This window comes from Gymnoscopelus braueri (assembly GCF_963280865.1).
Source record: "Gymnoscopelus braueri genome assembly, chromosome: 2".
NCBI classification, from domain to species: Eukaryota; Metazoa; Chordata; class Actinopteri; order Myctophiformes; family Myctophidae; genus Gymnoscopelus; species Gymnoscopelus braueri.
The window spans coordinates 1,891,007-1,912,147 of NC_137604.1; the positions used below are offsets into that span (position 1 = coordinate 1,891,007).

General features: G+C 42.8%; 1 protein-coding gene across 4 annotated transcripts in view; it reads left to right on the forward strand.

Moving 5' to 3' along the window:
- esf1 (ESF1, nucleolar pre-rRNA processing protein, homolog) overlaps positions 1-11,258 on the forward strand; it is a 32,484-nt gene extending 21,226 nt beyond the window's left edge. For 2 of the 4 annotated variants that reach the window (XM_080446686.1, XM_080446688.1), the window contains exons 12-17: positions 1,825-1,959; positions 4,141-4,274; positions 6,039-6,129; positions 7,364-7,455; positions 8,039-8,191; positions 10,749-11,257. In XM_080446686.1, the coding sequence (XP_080302812.1) occupies positions 1,825-1,959; positions 4,141-4,274; positions 6,039-6,129; positions 7,364-7,455; positions 8,039-8,191; positions 10,749-11,054 (911 nt within the window). In that variant the 3' untranslated portion in view covers positions 11,055-11,257. Of the gene's footprint in view, positions 1-1,824; positions 1,960-4,140; positions 4,275-6,038; positions 6,130-7,363; positions 7,456-8,038; positions 8,192-10,748 lie in introns of all 4 variants that reach the window. The other 2 variants (XM_080446687.1, XM_080446689.1) reach the window with 2 other exon arrangements.
- Positions 11,259-21,141: the final 9,883 nt, after the last annotated feature.

Genomic DNA, 21,141 nt, shown 5'->3' on the forward strand with positions numbered 1-21,141 from the left:
TATATATATATATATATATATATATATATTTATATATAAAAGGTTTGGAATTGATCAAAGGTCCTGGAATTTATCAAGGGTCCTGGAAAAAAATTTGGCTATGCATTGTTTTTGGCTATTGATTTTTTTTAATACAAAACATTTTCATAAACATGTATAACATTACACAAAATATGTAACATAAGTAGTTTTTCACCGAACGGGTTGTGTAACACCCCATCCGCACTGCCAGCGATGCAACGTGATGCGACGTGACGCAAAGCGAGCGGGCGATGAAATCTCATTAAAATACATGTTTTTGAATGAGACCGTCCTGACCTACCGCGAGCGACAACGAACCGTGCAACGACGTCGTCCACCCCTCCTATTTTCGCTCGCAGGGTCACTATGCCCTAGTTTTGCACGAAATGTTGAATGAAATTGTACTATTTTATATTCTATGCTTTATTTTTGCTACACTGCCTATCTTTGGGCATTCTACATAGGAGTAAGAGACACATTATTGCGCTGAATGATTGTTTTATAGGCCTGGAAATTGGGCTAAATATTCTGGAAAAGTTTTGGAAAAGTTTTGGAAATTCATTGCTAAAAATGTGTGGGGACCCTGTATATATATGTATATATATATATATATATATATATATATATATATATATATATATATATATATATATATATATATATATATATATATATATATATTGGTCAGCGGGGAGTGTTGGGCGGGAGGAGTAGGATGAAGGCTCTAAGTCCTCCCGGTGGAGGCTCCTCACTGGCAGGTCAGTCAGTAGGATAACAGCAGTGACAACACACTATGTGTGTGAGGAGGAATTAATTGGCATAACGACTAAATTGGAGAGGAAAAAAGGTAAAAAAAACATAAAAGTTAATAGTGTAGAGAAAAAAAAATCCTATAACAGTCATTGTGGTATTGATTAACCCTTTAACACATTGACTGCCAATCACGTAGATCTACGCGAACCGCTTTAAAGCCGCCACGTGCCAATCGCGTAGATCTACGTGAAGTAGATTTCACCCAAAGACCAAGGAGATATGATTAGTTGAAGATCTAGACTCCTATCCACTTCCTTGTTAACTTAAAACTTAAAAATGCTGTATTTCGGCTCCTGAGTACTTTTTTTTTTCCAATGAAAAACTCTGGCACTGGCTAAAAAATTATGAAATAATTCTGGCAGTCAATGTGTTAAGACCTGAGGCGATTCTTTAAAAAAAATCTAAATCCTAACAGTTTTTGGAAAAAAATCTAAACATTTTTTTTCCACGATTTTTCAAAAATAGCAGATCTACAAGTTCATAGCGCGGCACTCGGTGCCGCGCTATGAACTTGTAGATCTGCTATTTTTGAATAGCCAATGAAATCTAAAGTGACACAGATGCGTTCCAGGTATTAATGGGTTAATTGAATGTATTAGTAAGAGGCAACAATGATCACCTGTTCTTCCCTGTCAAACTCTCTCTCCCTGACAAAACTCCTTTAGAAACAGTCGACTCATGCAAACCTATTTCAAACATAGCGACTCTGTGTGAGTCAGTTATAGAATAAAGCCTGTGTAAGGAGTGATTATCTGTTGTTACCTCATGTGTATTTCTCCTGACTGTATACATGTCTGTAAGAGAAGGGGGGGTGATGGGGGAAGCTCTGGAGGGAGACACTAGTCTCTCTCTGCTGTGATGAGATCTACAATAAAGTATGGAGTTTGATTCCTGACGCTGCAGTCCTGCATCTTCCTGATCTGTTTAACTCACTTAAAGTAACAAGTAAAAACTTCCATTACAATAGTTTATTGAACATCTCACCTCCAGAAGAGATGAAACCCAGACAGAAGAAGCAGAGAGCAGAGGAGCAGATCAACAAGTACAGAGAGCTGCTGAAGGGAATCCAGGACAAAGAGAAGAAAAATGATAAACACATGGAGATGGAAATCACCTGGACACCAGGTACTGCACGCACGCGCACGCACGCACGCACACACACACACACACACACACACACACGCACACACACACGCACTCACATGCAAGAGCGTGTGTGCGGTGCGTGCAAGAGCCACAGAATATTTCTCTCCAGGACGATGGACACACAGAGTGTCACAAAAGAGGGAGGAGTGTCTCTGCTTCCATGGGAGAAAAAGAAGTGTGACACAGCGGCCCTCTGTTCTTTAGTTATTGGCTGTTAAATATAACTTGTTAGGAAACGTTGGAACAGGGGGGAGTCTGGTGCAACGCTCAGGTCCTGGACCTGGTGAGACGAAGGAGGAGCCCGGCCAGGAGGCCATCCACAGAGCCTAGTCCCTCCACGTGTCAGAGCCTCTCCTCTCCCCCGGTCCCGGCAGAGTAGTTCTGGAGAAGCGGACTGAGGGGCCCTGTCTCTCCCTAAGAGGACTGACCGTGGGTAGCTACTGACCTAAGAGGACTGACCGTGGGTAGCTACTGACCTAAGAGGACTGACCGTGGGTATCTACTGACCTAAGAGGACTGACCGTGGGTATCTACTGGCCTAAGAGGACTGACCGTGGGTAGCTACTGACCTAAGAGGACTGACCGTGGGTAGCTACTGGCCTAAGAGGACTGACCGTGGGTACAGTAGCTACTGGCCTAAGAGGACTGACCGTGGGTAGATACTGACCTAAGAGGACTGACCGTGGGTAGATACTGACCTAAGAGGACTGACCGTGGGTAGATACTGACCTAAGAGGACTGACGTGGGTAGATACTGACCTAAGAGGACTGACCGTGGGTAGATACTGACCTAAGAGGACTGACCGTGGGTAGCTACTGACCTAAGAGGACTGACCGTGGGTAGATACTGACCTAAGAGGACTGACCGTGGGTAGCTACTGACCTAAGAGGACTGACCGTGGGTAGATACTGACCTAAGAGGACTGACCGTGGGTAGATACTGACCTAAGAGGACTGACCGTGGGTAGATACTGACCTAAGAGGACTGACCGTGGGTAGATACTGACCTAAGAGGACTGACCGTGGGTAGATACTGACCTAAGAGGACTGACCGTGGGTAGATACTGACCTAAGAGCACTGACCGTGGGTAGATACTGACCTAAGAGCACTGACCGTGGGTAGATACTGACCTAAGAGGACTGACCGTGGGTAGCTACTGACCTAAGAGGACTGACCGTGGGTAGCTACTGACCTAAGAGGACTGACCGTGGGTATCTACTGACCTAAGAGGACTGACCGTGGGTAGATACTGACCTAAGAGGACTGACCGTGGGTAGATACTGACCTAAGAGCACTGACCGTGGGTAGATACTGACCTAAGAGCACTGACCGTGGGTAGATACTGGTAACTCTAAGGACCCCCTGTGGTAACTCTGAGGACCCCCTGTGGTAACTCTGAGGACCCCCTGTGGTAACTCTGAGGACCCCCTGTGGTAACTCTGAGGACCCCCTGTGGTAACTCTGAGGACCCCCTCCTGAAGACCCATGCACTAAACCAGTGGTTTTCAACCAGTGGTCCAGGGACCACCAGTGGTCCTTGAGGGGGTTCCAGGGGGTCTCCAGCTAAATGATGGATAGGAACCAAATGGACCCTTATGTGTCTGTAACTCTGAGAGTGTACACATGGAACCAAATGGACCCTTACAGGTCTGTAGAACCAAATGGACCCTAACGGGTCCATTTGGTTCCATTTGTACACTCTCAGAGTTACATGAACACTAATGATGATGATACTACTGTGTAGATTGGGACCCCAAAGGAATCAAAATGGTTAAGTCCCTGGCATGTCTTTTCAAATGGGGGTCCCTGGGCTAATATGTGTCCTTGCTGCAAACAAGGGTTGAAAACCAGTGCTCTAAACCATGGTGTAAAGTGTAGGTTGTGGGTTCAGTGCTTTGCTAAAGGGAACATGGTGTAAAGTGTAGGTTGTGGGTTCAGTGCCTTGCTAAAGGGCACATGGTGTAAAGTGTAGGTTGTGGGTTCAGTGCCTTGCTAAAGGGCACATGGTGTAAAGTGTAGGTTGTGGGTTCAGTGCCTTGCTAAAGGGAACATGGTGTAAAGTGTAGGTTGTGGGTTCAGTGCCTTGCTAAAGGGCACATGGTGTAAAGTGTAGGTTGAGGGTTCAGTGCCTTGCTAAAGGGCATGTATGTCTCTAACAGGACTGAGGGAGACCACAGAGCAGCTGGTGAAGCAGAAGAAGAAGATGGAGGCTAAAGAGCAGCTGACTCCCTGGGAGGGATACCTGGAGAAGAAGAAGCAGAAGAAGAAACTGAGGAAAGCAAAGAAGAAGCAGGTGAGTGGACACACACACACACACACACATGCTTTCACTCTCAGAGTTACAGACCTGTAAGGGTCCATTTGGTTCTATGGAAGCGAGCCGCCACGATCATCCGTTCCATAGTTGAATGCCGGCTGTTTTCACCAAAAAGCAACACAAACAGAAAAGTCATTTTTCCAGATGGAATAACAAGGAATAGCCTGGTAAACCCTCCCTCCGGAAATCTCATTTCTATTTGATTCCAGGAGTGAGTCTGGCCTGATCGCCCATTCTACAATATTGGCTGTGGGCTGGAGTTGGGCGGGAGTAATACCGTTGACTGACAACCCCTTCAGCCAATGATCGTTTTTCTTCAGCCAATCAGCAGTTCACCAGTCTAATGTGACGCAACGGGACTTTTGAGACGGCCATGCCCAAAATGGGTTGTCTTATTCGGATACATGGGTGTCACTGCCCGCCCCTACTGGTTCTCTACATTTTTATTTTTAAATAGGCTCTGTCGTGATTAATTGACCACATATATGAAGTTAAACAACTAAATTCATTGCATTCAGGCTGCACTCGGTGCCATTCGGGCTCACTCGAACTCGCCACCTGATTGGCCAACTGTCTCTGTCAATCACAGAACGATGTGCGACGACGCTGATAGGCTCGGTTAGTTGGTAATTCCACTAGAAACCCCCACAATGGGCGATCAGGCCAGACTCACTCCTGGAATCAAATAGAAATGAGATTTCCGGAGGGAGGGTTTACCAGGCTACACAAGGAAGTGAACGGGCTGTTTTCTTTTGTGATCACGTGACCCGCTGTTCCTCTTCTTCTCTGGGAGCCAAGCGGTGACCCGTAGGCGAGCAAACAGCGCCATCTAGTGGAAAATCACTGAAAACACAAAATCTCACAATTCTCGTCATTGGCGAAAAATATAGTAGACCTGGTAGAAACCATAGAAGATACTAGTGTTGAGCCCTGAGGGACTCATGGGATTTAAGTGGTTTAAATATATATGTTTTTAAATGTCCTGGGTGCCAGGCAGCAACGCTATATTCTTCCACTAATTACATTTGCATTAGGACACATTTACGCCACCGCAAAGCTCTGAAAACGTTGTGGGAGGAGCAACTGAACATTGTGGGAGGAGCATCTGAACATTGTGGGAGGAGCATCTGAACATTGTGGGAGGAGCAACAGTCTGGCTTCAGAGACAGAAAGCTCTTATCTCCATGTTCTAACTCTTTATCTCCATGTTCTAACTCTTTATCTCCATGTTCTAACTCTTTGTGTTTTTTCCTAAATTAACTCCTTCATGATCACACTGACATCCTCACTCAAAAGTATCTTAACCCATTGAGACCTGGAACGCATCTGTGTCACTTTAGATTTCTTTGGCTATTTAAAAATAGCAGATCTACAAGCTCATAGCGCGGCACCGAGTGCCGCGCTATGAGCTTGTAAATCTGCTATTTTTGAAAAATCGTGAAAAAAATATTTTTCTGATTTTTTTTTCAAAAAACTGTTAGGATTTAGAAAACATTTTTAAGAATCGCCTCAGGTCTTAAAGGGTTAAGTAGCAGATCTACAAGCTCAGCTACTTTTGATACTTTTGAATCCTGAAAAGTAACAGTTTTGGACATAATTATGACATATTTCCACCCGGATTTGGAGAGTTTTGTAGCTTTTTAAATGATTGAACACGTTTCTCTTCCAGGTTTTATATATGTTTGTATTATTATTTCAGACTGTCTGTAAGTCACATCTCTGTGTTTTCTTCATCTTCAGGAGCCGACTGAGGAAGACCTCAGTGATGATGATGTTCCTTCAGACGTCGACCTCAACGACCCCTTCTTCACCGAGGAGCTGGGAACCTCAGGTACCGATCAGATCAATACCCTTATTTACTGATCTAATCAATACCTTTATTTACTGATCTAATCAATACCTTTATTTACTGATCTAATCAATACCTTTATTTACTGATCTAATCAATACCTTTATTTACTGATCTAATCAATACCTTTATTTACTGATCTAATCAATACCTTTATTTACTGATCTAATCAATACCCTTATTTACTGATCTAATCAATACCTTTATTTACTGATCTAATCAATACCTTTATTTACTGATCTAATCAATACCCTTATTTACTGATCTAATCAATACCCTTATTTACTGATCTAATCAATACCCTTATTTACTGATCTAATCAATACCCTTATTTACTGATCAGATCAATACCTTTATTTACTGATCAGATCAATACCCTTATTTACTGATCTAATCAATACCCTTATTTACTGATCAGATCAATACCTTTATTTACTGATCAGATCAATACCCTTATTTACTGATCTAATCAATACCCTTATTTACTGATCAGATCAATACCCTTATTTACTGATCTAATCAATACCCTTATTTACTGATCAGATCAATACCTTTATTTACTGATCTAATCAATACCTTTATTTACTGATCTAATCAATACCTTTATTTACTGATCAATATGATCCAGTTCAAATAGGATTATATTGGGGGCTCGCGGCCTTAAAGGTTTCATGACGTTCAGTTTTACCACACATTAAAAGTCTTTGTCATGGTCCTTCAAACGTGTGTAGAAAGTTTTAACAAAAAAATCCACTCCATTGATCCATGGCAGGTGTTTTTCTCTCACATTTCTAAAGCCTTTTCAACTGCAATGAAAAAAGAAATCTTTGCCTGCGGGTGTCACTGTTGAGGGATTTTGCCTGTCAATCATCGCCTCTGCTCCGCCCCCCCCCAAAGGAAAGGATAGGGGAGGGGAGGGGCGAGGAGGAGAGTGGGCGGGATTAATCGGCTGTGACCTCACTGCCGAAGGGCCAAGCTCAGATTACTTTTCAGCCTAATTATTCAGAAAACCCCAGACCACAGAAAATCCACTGAATGTTCAAAGTTCAGATTTTTTGGGTGTAATTGAGGTCATAAAACCCCCCCAAAAAACATAAAAAAGAAAAAGTGAAAATGAATGTCATAGAACCTTAAAAGGTTGGGGACCCCTTGTCCTCTAGGACATGGCTGTTGGTTTAAACTCAGTGTGTATGTTCTGTGTATTCTCTCCATCCAGAGGTGAAGAAGAAGAAGACGAAGGGAAAGAAAAGCAAGAAGGAGGGAGAGGAGAGAACAGCGGAGGAGGAAGCCGAGGTGGAGAATCGAAAGGTTTGGATTCATAATGAAGTATATAGTCAGTGCGTCTATTGAACCTAGATCTATTGATCTAGTTAAAATAAGACATATTTAAGCCATTAAGATCATGTCATTTTAAGACTTCTTTGGCTTTTTGGCTTTAAAAAAAATAGCAGATCTACAAGCTCATAGCACGCCACCGAGTGCCGCGCTATGAGCTTGTAGATCTGCTATTTTTTGAAAAATCGTGGAAAATTTGGGCAAATCTTGAATATATGAATATATATATACCGGGTATATGTTTTAAAGCGAACATTTTTACTTCGATCTTTGCTTCTGGGGGGGGGTCCCTGGAACAACATATTTTCAGATGGGGGTCCGTGGCCAAATACATATCATTTTGGGGGTCCTTGAGATGGAAAAGTTGCAGCACCACTGATATAGAAACATACTGTTAGGATTTAACTGTGTGTGTGTGTGTGTGTGTGTGTGTGTGTGTGTGTGTGTGTGTGTGTGTGTGTGTGTGTGTGTGTGTGTGTGTGTGTGTGTGTGTGTGTGTGTGTGTGTGTGTGTGTGTGTGTGTGTGTGTGTGTGTGTGTGTGTGTGTGTGTGTCAGGCGGAGATGGCTCTCTTGATGGAGGACGAGGAGGACGGTGAACGTAAACACTTCAACTACGATGAGATTGTTGGGAATCAGAACCTCAGCAAGAAGAAACGTAAAAACCTGCAGAAGAAGAGCAACCAACCTCTGGAGGAGGACAGCTTCCAGGTAATGATACTATTCATATTATAATAAACTTGGCAAATATCATTGATGTAAAGAATAAAAAGTTTGGGCCCCAATACTGACCCCTGGGAGACGCCACAAGCAATGTCCAAATGATTTGAGCTGTATTTGCCCAGCTTCACAAACTGTTGACGTCTGTCCAAATAACTTTGTTTTAATCCAGTCTACTGCAATGCCTCTAATACCAATTTTCTCCAGTTTGTTTATTAATATGTTGTGATAGATAGTGTCAAAAGCTTTTTTGAGGTAAATTAATATTCCAATTGCATCTGTGATTCTTTCAATGGATTCCATCAATGCCTGAGATGTTGATCTGTTAGTTCTAAGACCATATGACTCTCTGAGAGTAGGCTACATTAAATCTTTCCAAAAAAGAATCTAGTCTGCTATTGAAAAGTTTCTCCAGTAGGCCTATCATTGAAAATTGTGACCAATTGGTTCCATTTGGACACTGAATTACAGACCCATAAGGGTCCATTTGGTTTGTACACTGAAGAGTTACAGACCCATAAGGGTCCATTTGGTTTGTACACTGAAGAGTTACAGACCCATATAAGGGTCCATTTGGTTCGATTTGTACACTCTGAGTTACAGACCCATAAGGGTCCATTTGGTTCCTAACTACCCATCATTTAGCTGGGGATCCCCGGACCCCACTTTTAGAACCACTGTCCTACACTGTGTGTGTGTGTGTGTGTGTGTGTGTGTGTGTGTGTGTGTGTGTGTGTGTGTGTGTGTGTGTGTGTGTGTGTGTGTGTGTGTGTGTGTGTGTGTGTGTGTGTGTGTGTGTGTGTGTGTGTGTGTGTGTGTGTGTGTGTGTGCGAGACACTGTCAGAGTGAATGAGAGGCAGCGCACCATGTGAAACCCCCCCCACACACACACACACACACACACACACACACACACACTACTCTTGAGTCCTGCAGCTGCAGCAGCGAGACACAGAGGCAATCATTGGCTGTTCACATCGGCGCAATTTTGATATCGGACCGATACCGATTAATTACGAACGACTATATCGGCCGATATATATCGGTTGGCCGATATATCGCGCATCCCTATTATTAACACTTTACCTGCCAATCACGAGTATAACCGTTGATGAAAAATACACCCGTTTACTGCCAAAGTCTGCCATCCACGAGTATAACCGTTTTTCAAAAAAAAAAAAAAAAAGTTTTTTTTTTTTTTTTTTTGTCTTTTCTTTTTTCAATTTATCCACACAGAACCAGAGATATCACGATCCAAAGATTTCTAGCTCCATTCACTCCTTGGTTAACTTATTACTTTAAAATCCTGTATCTCGGCTCCTGTGTAAAAAAAATTTAAACACTGGCACTGGGGGAAGTAAAATAAAAAAAACCCTCTGGCAGGGAATATGTTAATATGTGGTACGCTACTGCCAGCGAAAACGAGTGATTTTACTGACCTTTGAAAAATCCTTCGGACGTATTTCCTCCGGAAAACATTTGACCAATCACAACACTCGTTTCATCCACGGCGAATGTAAACAGACACTCAACCGGCTAGGTCTTGCCCAGCGTGCGTTGAAGACATGCAGACTCTGTGGATAGCTTTAAAGCACAGCTCAAGACCTGTTTCTTCACCTATTCTTTTTTTTTTCTAATTCTTTTATCCCACGATTTTGTAACCCTTTTTCACCCGGTGCTAATTTTCTAAGTGTTCCTGGGCACTACACTCCCCCCACATCCTAGGGAGCTCAGAGCCGAGCTCATGCCTCCTTCAATGCATGAGAGCCAACTGACCTTCTGATCACCTGACAGGGGGGAGTTTCCCCGGTAGGACGTAGCTTCTTATCACCTGACAGGGGAGAGTTTCCCCGGTAGGACGTAGCTTCTTATCACCTGACAGGGGGGAGTTTCCCCGGTAGGACGTAGCTTCTTATCACCTGACAGGGGGGAGTTTCCCCGGTAGGACGTAGCTTCTTATCACCTGACGGGGGAGTTTCCCCGGTAGGACGTAGCTTCTTATCACCTGACAGGGAGGAGTTTCCCCGGTAGGACGTAGCTTCTTATCACCTGACAGGGGGGAGTTTCCCCGGTAGGACGTAGCGCGTGGAAGGAACACGTTATTCCAACCAGTTCCTTTCCCCTCCATCAGGCGCCCCGGCTGACCAGGGGGAGGCAGTATAGAGACCAGGATTACTGCATGTTTTTGTGACGGTATTAACTACCCTAGGAGAGTGAGACACGGGGAGAACATGCAAACTCCACACAGAAAGGCCCTTTCGCCAACCCCACCTTACCCCATTAACTCTTGCTTTTAGTTGATTTTTAAATCTTTTGTATTCATGTCCTCACTGTATTGCCTGATTCACTGCTTTTTTTTTACTATTTTAATGTTTTATGCTTTTCTTTTCTTTTTCGCTTTATTGTTAAATTATTTGTACTTTTTCTGTGAAGCACTTTTTGAGTTCCATGTCATGAAAGGTGCTACACAAATACAGTTTATTATTATGATGAATGAGTTCATAATGAGTTAAATAATGATAATAATTCCTGTATGTAATAATTCCAGGTGGACGTGAAGGACCCTCGCTTCCAGGCCGTGTTCACGTCGGCCCTGTTCAACCTGGACCCCTCGGACCCCAACTACAAGAAGACCAGAGCCACTCAGAGCCTGCAGGCCGAGAAGAGACGGCGCCGCGAGGAGGGCGAGCAGGAGGAGGAGGAGCTACGCAAGGCCACGCCCACCACCGCCACACAGGGGGAAACGGAGGGCGGGAAACGGGAGGGTCCCGACCCCAGCCTGTCCCTGCTGGTCAAGTCCATCAAGAACAAGACCCAGCAGTTCCAGGCCCGCAAGAAACACAAGACCACGTAGAGAGAGACACAAGACCACGTAGAGAGAGACACAAGACCACGTAGAGAGAGACACAAGACCACGTAGAGAGAGACACAAGACCACGTAGAGAGAGACACAAGACCACGTAGAGAGAGACACAAGACCACGTAGAGAGAGACCGCCGCTCCTCATAGACACTGTAGTCATTTGAAGGACCAACCATAACTCTTAACCCATTAAGGCCTGAGTCCGATTCTTAAAAAGTTTTCTAAATCCTAACAGTTTTTTGAAAAAAAAAAAAAAATAATCAAGATTTTTCAAAAATAGCAGATCTACAAGTTCATAGCGCGGCACTCGGTGCCGCGCTATGAACTTGTATATCTGCTATTTTTGAATAGCCAAAGACATCTAAAGTGACACAGATGCGTTCCAGGTATCAATGGGTTAAGGCGGTTACACACCGGCGAATATGCGAATATACGCAAAATTCGGACTCGTTCCGAATAATTAAAAGAGGCTTTTTTCGCTCCGCGAAACTGGTGTGGAAGCTTGCATTGACTTTATAAGGTTTTAAAAAAAAACGTATTAAACGTATTAGTGTACACATGGAACCAAGTGGACCTGTAAGGGTCCACTTGGTTCCATGTGTACACTCTCAGAGTTACAGACCTGTAAGGGTCCACTTGGTTCCATGTGTACACTCAGAGTTACAGACCTGTAAGGGTCCATTTGTAACCCTGGTCCTCCTGTGTGGTAGACTGATCCACCTGACTGATGGTTTACATGCAGACCTGTACCAGACATGATGTACTTTAACGCATTCAATCCTGGAACACATCTGTGTCATTTTAACATTTCTTTGGCCATTCAAAAGTAGCAGATCTACAAGCTCACAGCGCGGCACCGAGTGCCGTGCTGTCTGCAAAATTTGTATATATATATTCTTTTTTTTAAAGCAAACATTTGTAACTCAAATCTTTGCTTCTGGGGGGTCCCTGGAACAAACCATTTTGAGATGGGGGTCCATGGCCGAATACATATCATTGTTGGGGGTCCTTGACATGGAAAAGTTTGAGCACCGCTATAGCAACATCATCTTTTTCAAAAAACGGTTAGAATTTAGAAGACATGTGTAGAATATATATTCAAAGATTTGGAAACATTTTCAAGATTTCAAAAATAGCAGATCTAGAAGAGCTTGTAGATCTGCTATTTTCGAACAGCCAAATAAATCTAAAATGACAGAGATGCGTTCCGGGATTGAAAGGGTTAAGTACCGAACGTTAAAGATATAGTGATGTTTTGGTCAGAACTAAAAGGGTTTTGTTAAAAAGGTTCAAAGATCTTTATTGAGATATTAATCATTGCTATTAGAATGTTTGTTCCCTGTCTCTCATCCAGCTCTTTAATAAACAGAAAATACATGTTCAGGTGGGTTGCCGATTTAAGCCAATCGAGGAGAAAGGACCCACATTAATAAGCTTCAATGTTTGAAGTGTTTCAGTAGCGATTTTGCCTTCTTATTTCTTTATGCCATCGCATCCAAGTTCACTTGTTTATCCTGTATGAATATAAACTTCTAAAGGAAAGTTAGGAAACTTTATTTCTCCCCTTCATTAACTGATTCACTGCCAATCACGTAGATCTACGCGAACCTATTTAAAGCCGCCACGTGCCAGTCGCGTAGATCTACGTGAACTAAAAAATAAAATAAAAAGACCAAGGAGATATGATTTTTCGAAGATCTAGACTCCTATCCACTTCCTTGTTAACTTAAAACTTAAAAATTCTGTATCTTGGCTCCCGAGTAGTTTTTTTTTTTCAATGAAAAATCTCTGGCACTGGCTAAAAAAAATATGAAAATACCTCTGGCAGTTAATGGGTTAATACCAGCCTGATTGGTCACCTTCACAACGAGGTACAACTTACAAGGACCGTGTATTGGTGGAACGAGCAACACAGCTAACCCTGTGGGTAGCGCCCAAGCCCCCAGAACCCAGAGGTTGCATTGAAGCGCATTGGAGATGCTGGCCCTTCATAAGTACTGCGGCTTAAAAACGGCCTGGGGCCCACTGTCACCAACGAGCCAAAACGGTTTCGACCAATGGGCTCGACTCACAAGCTTGCGCACGGGGGCTGCATCACGGAGGTGACGCAAAACGTGTCACAGAATCCCCAAATAGGCCCCGCCCGTCACATGTCACAACCAGGAAGAAGGGGTGATTGAGGAGCATGCGCTGGGTGAGCAACTCAATGCAAGTGGTTGGGAGGGGATGCAGCGCGTAAAAAAATTACGCTTCACCGGTGCGTTTCAATGTTGTAGCGCTCCTTTAGCAGCCGCTGCTTCTAAATTTCGCAGTTTTTCGCCGTATTTAATTTTTTTACGCCGTTTGGTGCCCCCCCCCCAGAGGTTGGTGCTCTGTGCTTCAGCACCTAAAGCCCGTTGGATAAGCCACCACTGTGTTTCAGTCACAGGTGTGTGTCAGTCACAGGTGTGTGTCAGTCACAGGTGTGTGTCAGTCACAGGTGTGTGTACCCAGGTCTCTAGACCTGTACTGGACCTGATGCTCATTTCACCGTAGCATTCAGATTCGGCCAACATTTTCGCCCGTCCCCACAGATATTGACCATAAACATGCTCCACATAGATGACGTTCGTTCCAACTTGCATCTTCCTGGTGGCTTTTGTTTGCTTTTCACACGATTTCACCGGGTGGTGAACGAAGAAAACGAGCGCTCCTTTTTCAATCATCCAGTAACATACATTACATTTAAGCAATATTGCACGAGAGGGTGTGCCTTGCCGTCATTATTGGCACGCCAGTGATGCGGTCAGGAACGAGGCGAAGCCGAGTTCCGCGAGCATCACTGAAGTGCCAATAATGTAGGTAAAGCATAGCCTGGTAAACCCTCCCTCCGGAAATCTCAATTCCATTTCATTTCAGGAGTGAGTCTGGCATGATCCGCCTTTCTGCAATATTGGCTCTGTATGCCAAACGGCCGGGCCTATCAGCGTCGTCGCTCATTGTTCTGTGATTGACAGCTTACGTTAGGTGGCGAGTTCGAGTGAGCCCAAAACACGAACGGCAGCCATCTTTTTCTTGTGCGGCCAATTCTCCGCTATTTTTTTACTTCAAAAAGCTCTCTAACTTCTATTTTGAGGCACGGAATTTACTTATAAGATATCGTTTGGATAGAATTTAGTTGTTTAACTTCATATATGTGGTCAATTAATCATGACAAAGCCTATTTAAAAAAAAAAAATTAGAGAACCGGTAGGGGCGGGCAGTGACACCATTGTACCCGAAAAAGGCAACCCATTTTGGGTATGGCTGTCTCAAAAGTCCCGTCGCGTCACATTAAGACTGGTGAACTGCTGATTGGCTGAAGGGGAAAAATTATCATTGGCTGAAGGGGTTGTCAGTCAACGGTATTACTCCCGCCCAACTCCAGCACAGCCAATATTGCAGACAGGCGGATCAGGCCAGACTCACTCCTGAAATGAAATGGAATTGAGATTTCCGGAGGGAGGGTTTACCAGGCTAGGTAAAGCACACCCTCGAGTGTAATATTGCGATTATACAACAGTTACCAACAAAACACATCCAAATGTATTCATATTGTGGGGCAATTCATAATAAAAATGTTTCCCTGTAACGAGAAGAGTTTATTTGACTGAGACATTAAATAGTCCCTGTAGCAGCGCTCTGAGGCACCGTCTCATCAACACAGCTGAGCTGCTGGCGCAGTGGAATGAATTCCAGTAGGCTATATGCTCCGTCGTACGACCGTGTCACGTGGCCAAAATAACTGATCTACAAGCTGACAACGCGTCTCGATGGCGACGCGTTGTGAACTTGTAGATCGGCTATTTTCGCCGTGCGATACCTGGCAACGCGTTGTGAACTTGTAGATCGGCTATTTTCGCCGTGCTGTTTGTTTTCGTCTGTTTGTTTTCCTACCGTGGGACAGCGTGACGTCACAGCACAGCTGTGCCATATATGGTCTAATCAGGTGCGGACTGCAGTGCGGAGTGATTTATTAATGTGATTAGGCCCGTGCTATGATGCTGGTTTGAAGCACGGCTAGATAGCTATTTCAACCAATCAGATTGCTTGGTCGGAACTACCTGTTGTATAATAGACGTTAGTGCATTGAGACACAGATCACATGAGAGCTGTTGAATACAAACAACTGATTTATTCTCATCAGTTCAAATGAAAGTTCATCAGATTCTGATCAACTCTCAGAACCCGTCAAAACGGTGGGACGACAAACACAGTTTTCTCTGCAGTGTGTCGTTCAGATTCAACACAAAACGAGTCCGTTATGTTCTCAACGTGTCGTCAGCCTTTATAATGTTCAGTAAGTCCATGGAAATGAAAACATTAACAAGTTATGTTTTACAAAATAAATGTTTTGTTTTCATGAACGTCAAAGTGAAAGGAACTTCTTAGGAAAGTCTAAGACTGTAAAAAAAGAACATTCTTATAAAAAGAATCAAATGCTTAGTGTGTGATAATAGTGAAAAGCTCTGTTTTGTGCTTCAAAGTGTCTTACAGACAGTATTATCACACTGTTGGTGGAAACCTCATACGTCCACAAACTGTTACCGTTCGGGAAACGGAACGAAAGGCTTCAGAAGTAGTGAAAATAGCCGATCTACAAGCTCACAACGCGTCGCATCTTGTAGATCGGCTATTTTCTCACTACTTTTGCTTGACACTCTTGCATGGTGAAGTAGGGCCTTCAAATGACAACATAAAACAACAGAATTTGGAGATGCAAGGTTTTTGCCAGACAGACAACGATGATATCGTTGCTGTTGGTCAGAAACATCTTATCTCCATATTCTAACTTTTTGTGTTTCTTCGTAATTTAACGTCCTCCTTGATCACACTACAGCGTCACACACAAATCTAAAGTAGCAGATCTACAAGCTCGAAACCGCGCCGCGTTTTGAGCTTGTAGATCTGCATTTTTTTTTATTTGAATGCTGAAAAGTAACAGTTTTGGGACATCATGAGGTTTACACCTGACAGAGACCAGATCTAAAATCCCACGGCCCAGGAGTTCAACACTATCGTTATCTAAAATCCCACGGCCCAGGAGTTCAACACTAAATATTACCCTAGGAAGTGAGCTTGTAGATCGGCTATTTTCACAATTTATCTGTGGAACCGAGTCAAACACAATTCAATTCCAAGTGCTTGTCAGAGTGGGGGGTCCCCAGTTCAAATATGATTATTTAGGGGGGTCTCCAGTTCAAATATGATTATTTAGGGGGGTCCCCAGTTCAAATATGATTATTTTGGGGGTCCCCAGTTCAAATATGATTATTTAGGGGGGTCCCCAGTTCAAATATGATTATTTAGGGGGGTCCCCAGTTCAAATATGATTATTTTGGGGGGTCCCCAGTTCAAATATGATTATTTAGGGGGGTCCCCAGTTCAAATATGGTTATGTTGGAGGGTCCCCAGTTCAAATATGATTATTTTGGGGGTCCCCAGTTCAAATATGATTATTTTGGGGGGTCCCCAGTTCAAATATGATTATTTTGGGGGGTCCCCAGTTCAAATATATGGTTATTTTGGGGGGTCCCGAGTTCAAATATGATTATTTTGGGGGTCGTGGCCTGGAGTTTTTAGAACCACTGATCACTTGTTTAAATTGTGTTGGAGTTCATGTCAGACAGTCTGAACAAAAAGGGAACTTGATTCATCAAATAATCTTTAAAACCCAAAATCCACTCGACTAGAGATTAAAAGTGTTGAACTCTTGGGCCCAGAGGACATCTCTACATATAGAGATCTAATCTCATCATATTACTGTAATATTATCAGTCCTCATGCAGAGTGTTCATGTATAACCGTTCTGTGTCAAAACCATTCATATTACAAATATCAAAAGTTACAAATATCCCAAAAATATTCAACCCTAAATATCAAACCCACGGCAGACGTTCCAACAGAACGGCTCCTTCAGAGGAAACACAAAGTCAACCTAGAAAAAAACTTTCATCATAATAATAATAATAATAATAATTTGTACTTTTTGCTTTTATAGTGTTGTTTTCAGCTTAAAGGAGAACTTCACCCATTTTCAACCTCATCTTCATATAATTGGTCCTAATGCTCATTATAATCTTCATATAATTGGTCCTCACTAATGCTCATTATAATCTTCATATAATTGGTCCTCACTAATGCTCATCATATTTCTGTGGGCAGTTCAGAAACCTGCCTACCAGTGACATCACCGAATCCAAGCTAATAGAAACGGCAGGCTTTCTATTCCTGGAAAGTGGGTGTTTTATAAAAGAAGCCATTGTTCTTACGTTAATAAAAATCCAAATATATATATTTTTAAAATCTTAAAACCTTCCTAGCGATGATGTCACTGGTAGGTGGGTGTGTGAAGTGTCCACAGCCCTCCTATCAGACACACTTAGTGTTTTTTATCATGAGCTTTAGTGACCAATTATATGAAGATACCGTCTGTCGGGTGTAAAACCTCGCATCTCCAAAACTGTTACTTTTCAGGAATCAAAAGCAGCAGATCTACAAGCTCGAAACGCGGCGCGTTTCGAGCTTGTAGATCTGCTGCTTTTGACGCTGTAGTGTGATCAAAGTAGGGAGTTCATTTACGAATAAACCCTCCAGAAAAACGCAGGCAAAAATCCTTCAATATGCCTTAATATATCTAATCTTTGATTATGCAGGAAAGTCCTAGATTTTGCTATGAAATATGCTGGTTTTTGATGTGATTTTAAGCGGTGAAATTGCGTGCAAAAATATGCAGAACGTTGCGAAAGTTTCGCACATTATGCGATGAGCATATTGTGCGATGCGCATAATGCGATGCAATGCAATTCACACATTATGCGACGCACCCTTTTTGAAAAAAAAAATATGCCATATTATGCGCATAATCGCGTTTTTCTGTAGGGTCTAACTCTTAAACTGCCAGGGTTTTTCAAAAATAGTACTGACAGACTGCCAGCATGTTTACAACTTAAACATAGGAAAAAAATATTTTTTTAACATTGAAGTGAATGGAGCAGAAACTCTTTGGAAAATGTTCTCTCCTGGATCTTTGTTAGCCTGGTAAACCCCCTCCCTCCGGAAATCTCATTTGCATTTGATTTCAGGGAGGTCTGGGATTGCGAAGGGAGTAGAGATGGCCGAACACTGCGTGTCCGAACCAATCAGCGGCTGCTAGGGGCGGGATCATCCAATCACCTGCCTAGTAGCTTGAAAAAAAGAAAAACTGTCTGTCATCGATTCTGCGCCCGGAGTCTCAGATGCAAGTACGCTGTGAAACAAAATGTGTGTCGCAAGCTTTCTTCCATTTGACGGTGTCAGGTTAGATCTTTGTGACGAACGGAAAAACCCCAAAAATAAAGAATAATTTTAGATTTTTGTTTTTCTAATTTTTTTTTTTTAAACACAAACGGTTAGAATGTGGAGATAAGAGGTTTCTGTCGGACAGCAACGTTGTGTTGAAAATGGATGAAGTCATGGTTAAACTCAGTATTCTTTATTTGACTTGGTCGTCGGGTAGAAAAACATTATTACCATATGTTTTAAAAAACATTTTAACGTGGTAGTGTGGTATCATCGTAGTGTCGTGGAAAATAAGCGAAAGTAGTCGATCTACGACACTCACAGCGTGTCGTAAAGTGAGCTTGTAGATCTTTTGCTACTTTAGATTTGTTTTGAAACACCATTCAGTCCGGGAACGCATCTGTGTCATTTTAATTTATTTGGCTATTAGAAAAAATCATGAGCTTGCAGATCGGCAATTTTTTTAATTTTTATCGTGAAATCTTCCAGGGTCCCTGGAACAACATATTTTGAGATGGGGGTCCGCGACCAAATACATGTAATTTTAGGGGTCCTTCACATGAAACAAGTTTTGTTCCAGGGACCCCCAGAAGCAAAGATTTGAGTTAAAGATGTAGTTTCCAAAAATATATATATATATATTCAAAGATTTGCACTTAATGTTAACGATAAAAAACAATATAGCAGATCTACCAGCTCTAGAGCTATGAGCTTGTAGATCTGCTATTTTTGAATAGCCAATGGATAGAATAATGGTTATAGGCCATAGTTAAAAATCTAAAATGACACAGATGCTTCTCCGGATTGAATGAGTTAACAACAGCTTGTGACAATAATAATAATAATAATAATAATGATAATAAGTACATAGGAACACATACAAAGTTTCTAACTGACAGATTGTTGATCATTGGTCACAGCAACCGTGTGTGGATGTAAGGAAACAAAGGAGGGACATTTTAAGGCAGGAAAACAAACACACAAAATCAGTGCTTCTCAAAGTGTCGTCCCCTCCCCAACGGGTCCTTGAGGGGGTTCCAGGGGTGGTCCCCGACCGTTGAATCTCACAGTCCATTAGTGTTATATGTGTATATATATCTGTAGTGTTTGTATGTTTGTATAAAAATCAGTCAGAATATTTAAATTGGTCTCTTGGTGGTGTGTGTGTGCTTGTTGCATTAAGGGAGTCATTCACCAGTTTTGCCAGCAGGGGGAGCACTGCAGCCAGAGTAGGTTTAGCAGCGTTGGTCGTTTTTACGGCTTCACCTTCATGTCCTTCTGTACGACGCATACCGTACGTTACATAATGTACCTTACAGATCCTCTCTCTCTCTCTCTGTGTAGATGGACCTCTCTCTCTCTCTCTCTCTCTCTCCACCCATTTCACATGCTGTGAATGCACTGAATGGAACATTATCAGGTTTAATCAGACTATTGATTGGTGAGATACCAATCTGGGAACCCAGATCCAACTGAAAATGAAAAACAGCGACCTCTGCTGTTTGTTCTATGTCTGTTGGCTCTGGGCGGAAGAAAACGTAACACCAGTGCGCAAGGAAACCGGGGTTTAGAGGTCTGCCTTCAGCGCATCACTTCCGGTGGGTGCCACTATGTTTTCATTCCCACTAACAATATTTCTACACGGAACACTAACACCACTTCTCCCAGAGAACATGGATGGTTTTGGTTATAAGCCCACTTGTTTCTATGATGAAAGAGCAAGTTAAAATGTGAATATCTTTCCGTGGTTTTGTCTGCTCCGCGGACGCTATTGTTAAATTAGTTTGGGTTTGTTTCGAGGGGGAAAGATCGACGGACATGTGAATCCCGCCCACTACATTTGATTGGGTAAAGCGCGGCCTGCTTCCTGATCTGAAGGCACGCCCACTTGTAGCCAATGCGCACAAGTTATGACGAACCTCCCCGACAGATTCCAACGCAGTGCAGAATCTGTTCTTGAGAGATTAGTGAGATACTGACCGAGTAGGTGTTTTGTATAAAGTATAGTTTTGGACCGTTTACAGGCCAAGGACCCCCTTAGCTGAGAGACAGAGATGAAGGGACCCCCACTACATATTAGATTCATGTTTCACTGCCACAATTATTGCTGGCCGCGTTTGCCCACTGCCAGAGATTTTTCATCGAAAAAAAAAAGTACTCAGGAGCCGAGATACAGATTTTTTAAGTTTTAAGTTAACAAGGAAGTGGATGGGAGTCTAGATCTTTAAACAATCATATCTCCTTGGTCTTTGGGTCAAATTTGAAACAAAAAAAAAAAAAAAAAAAAAAAAAAAAAATTATTTTTTTTCAAAAAATAAAAATTACGTTTTTTACGTCAGTGGCAGGATTGGTAAACGGGAGAAATTACGTCAATTACGTCAGTGGCAGTGAATGAGTTAAATGTGTATTTCCAGACATTTAACCACTTAAAACTCAATACATTGCAAAGTTGGCCTTTGACTCTGTACTTGGTCAGCACCGTTTACCCTCTACACCAAGCCTCTTCGCCGAAAATAGCCGATCTACAAGCTCAAGATCTGTGAGCTTGTAGATCGGCTATTTTCGCGAACATTCCCCCCAGAATACAGGGATGCTATGGGGTTCAAGTGGTTAATGTAAAAAAATATATAATAAAAAAGTATCTAAAAGATTTGGTGCCCCCCCCCTGCAGTATCTCTGAGGACCCCCTGGGGGTCCCGGACCCCCTGTTGAAGACCCTCTGACATAAAGGGAACCGTGTGCGGCGGCCGTCCACGGAAAGCGGTTGTCTGAGCGGCCTT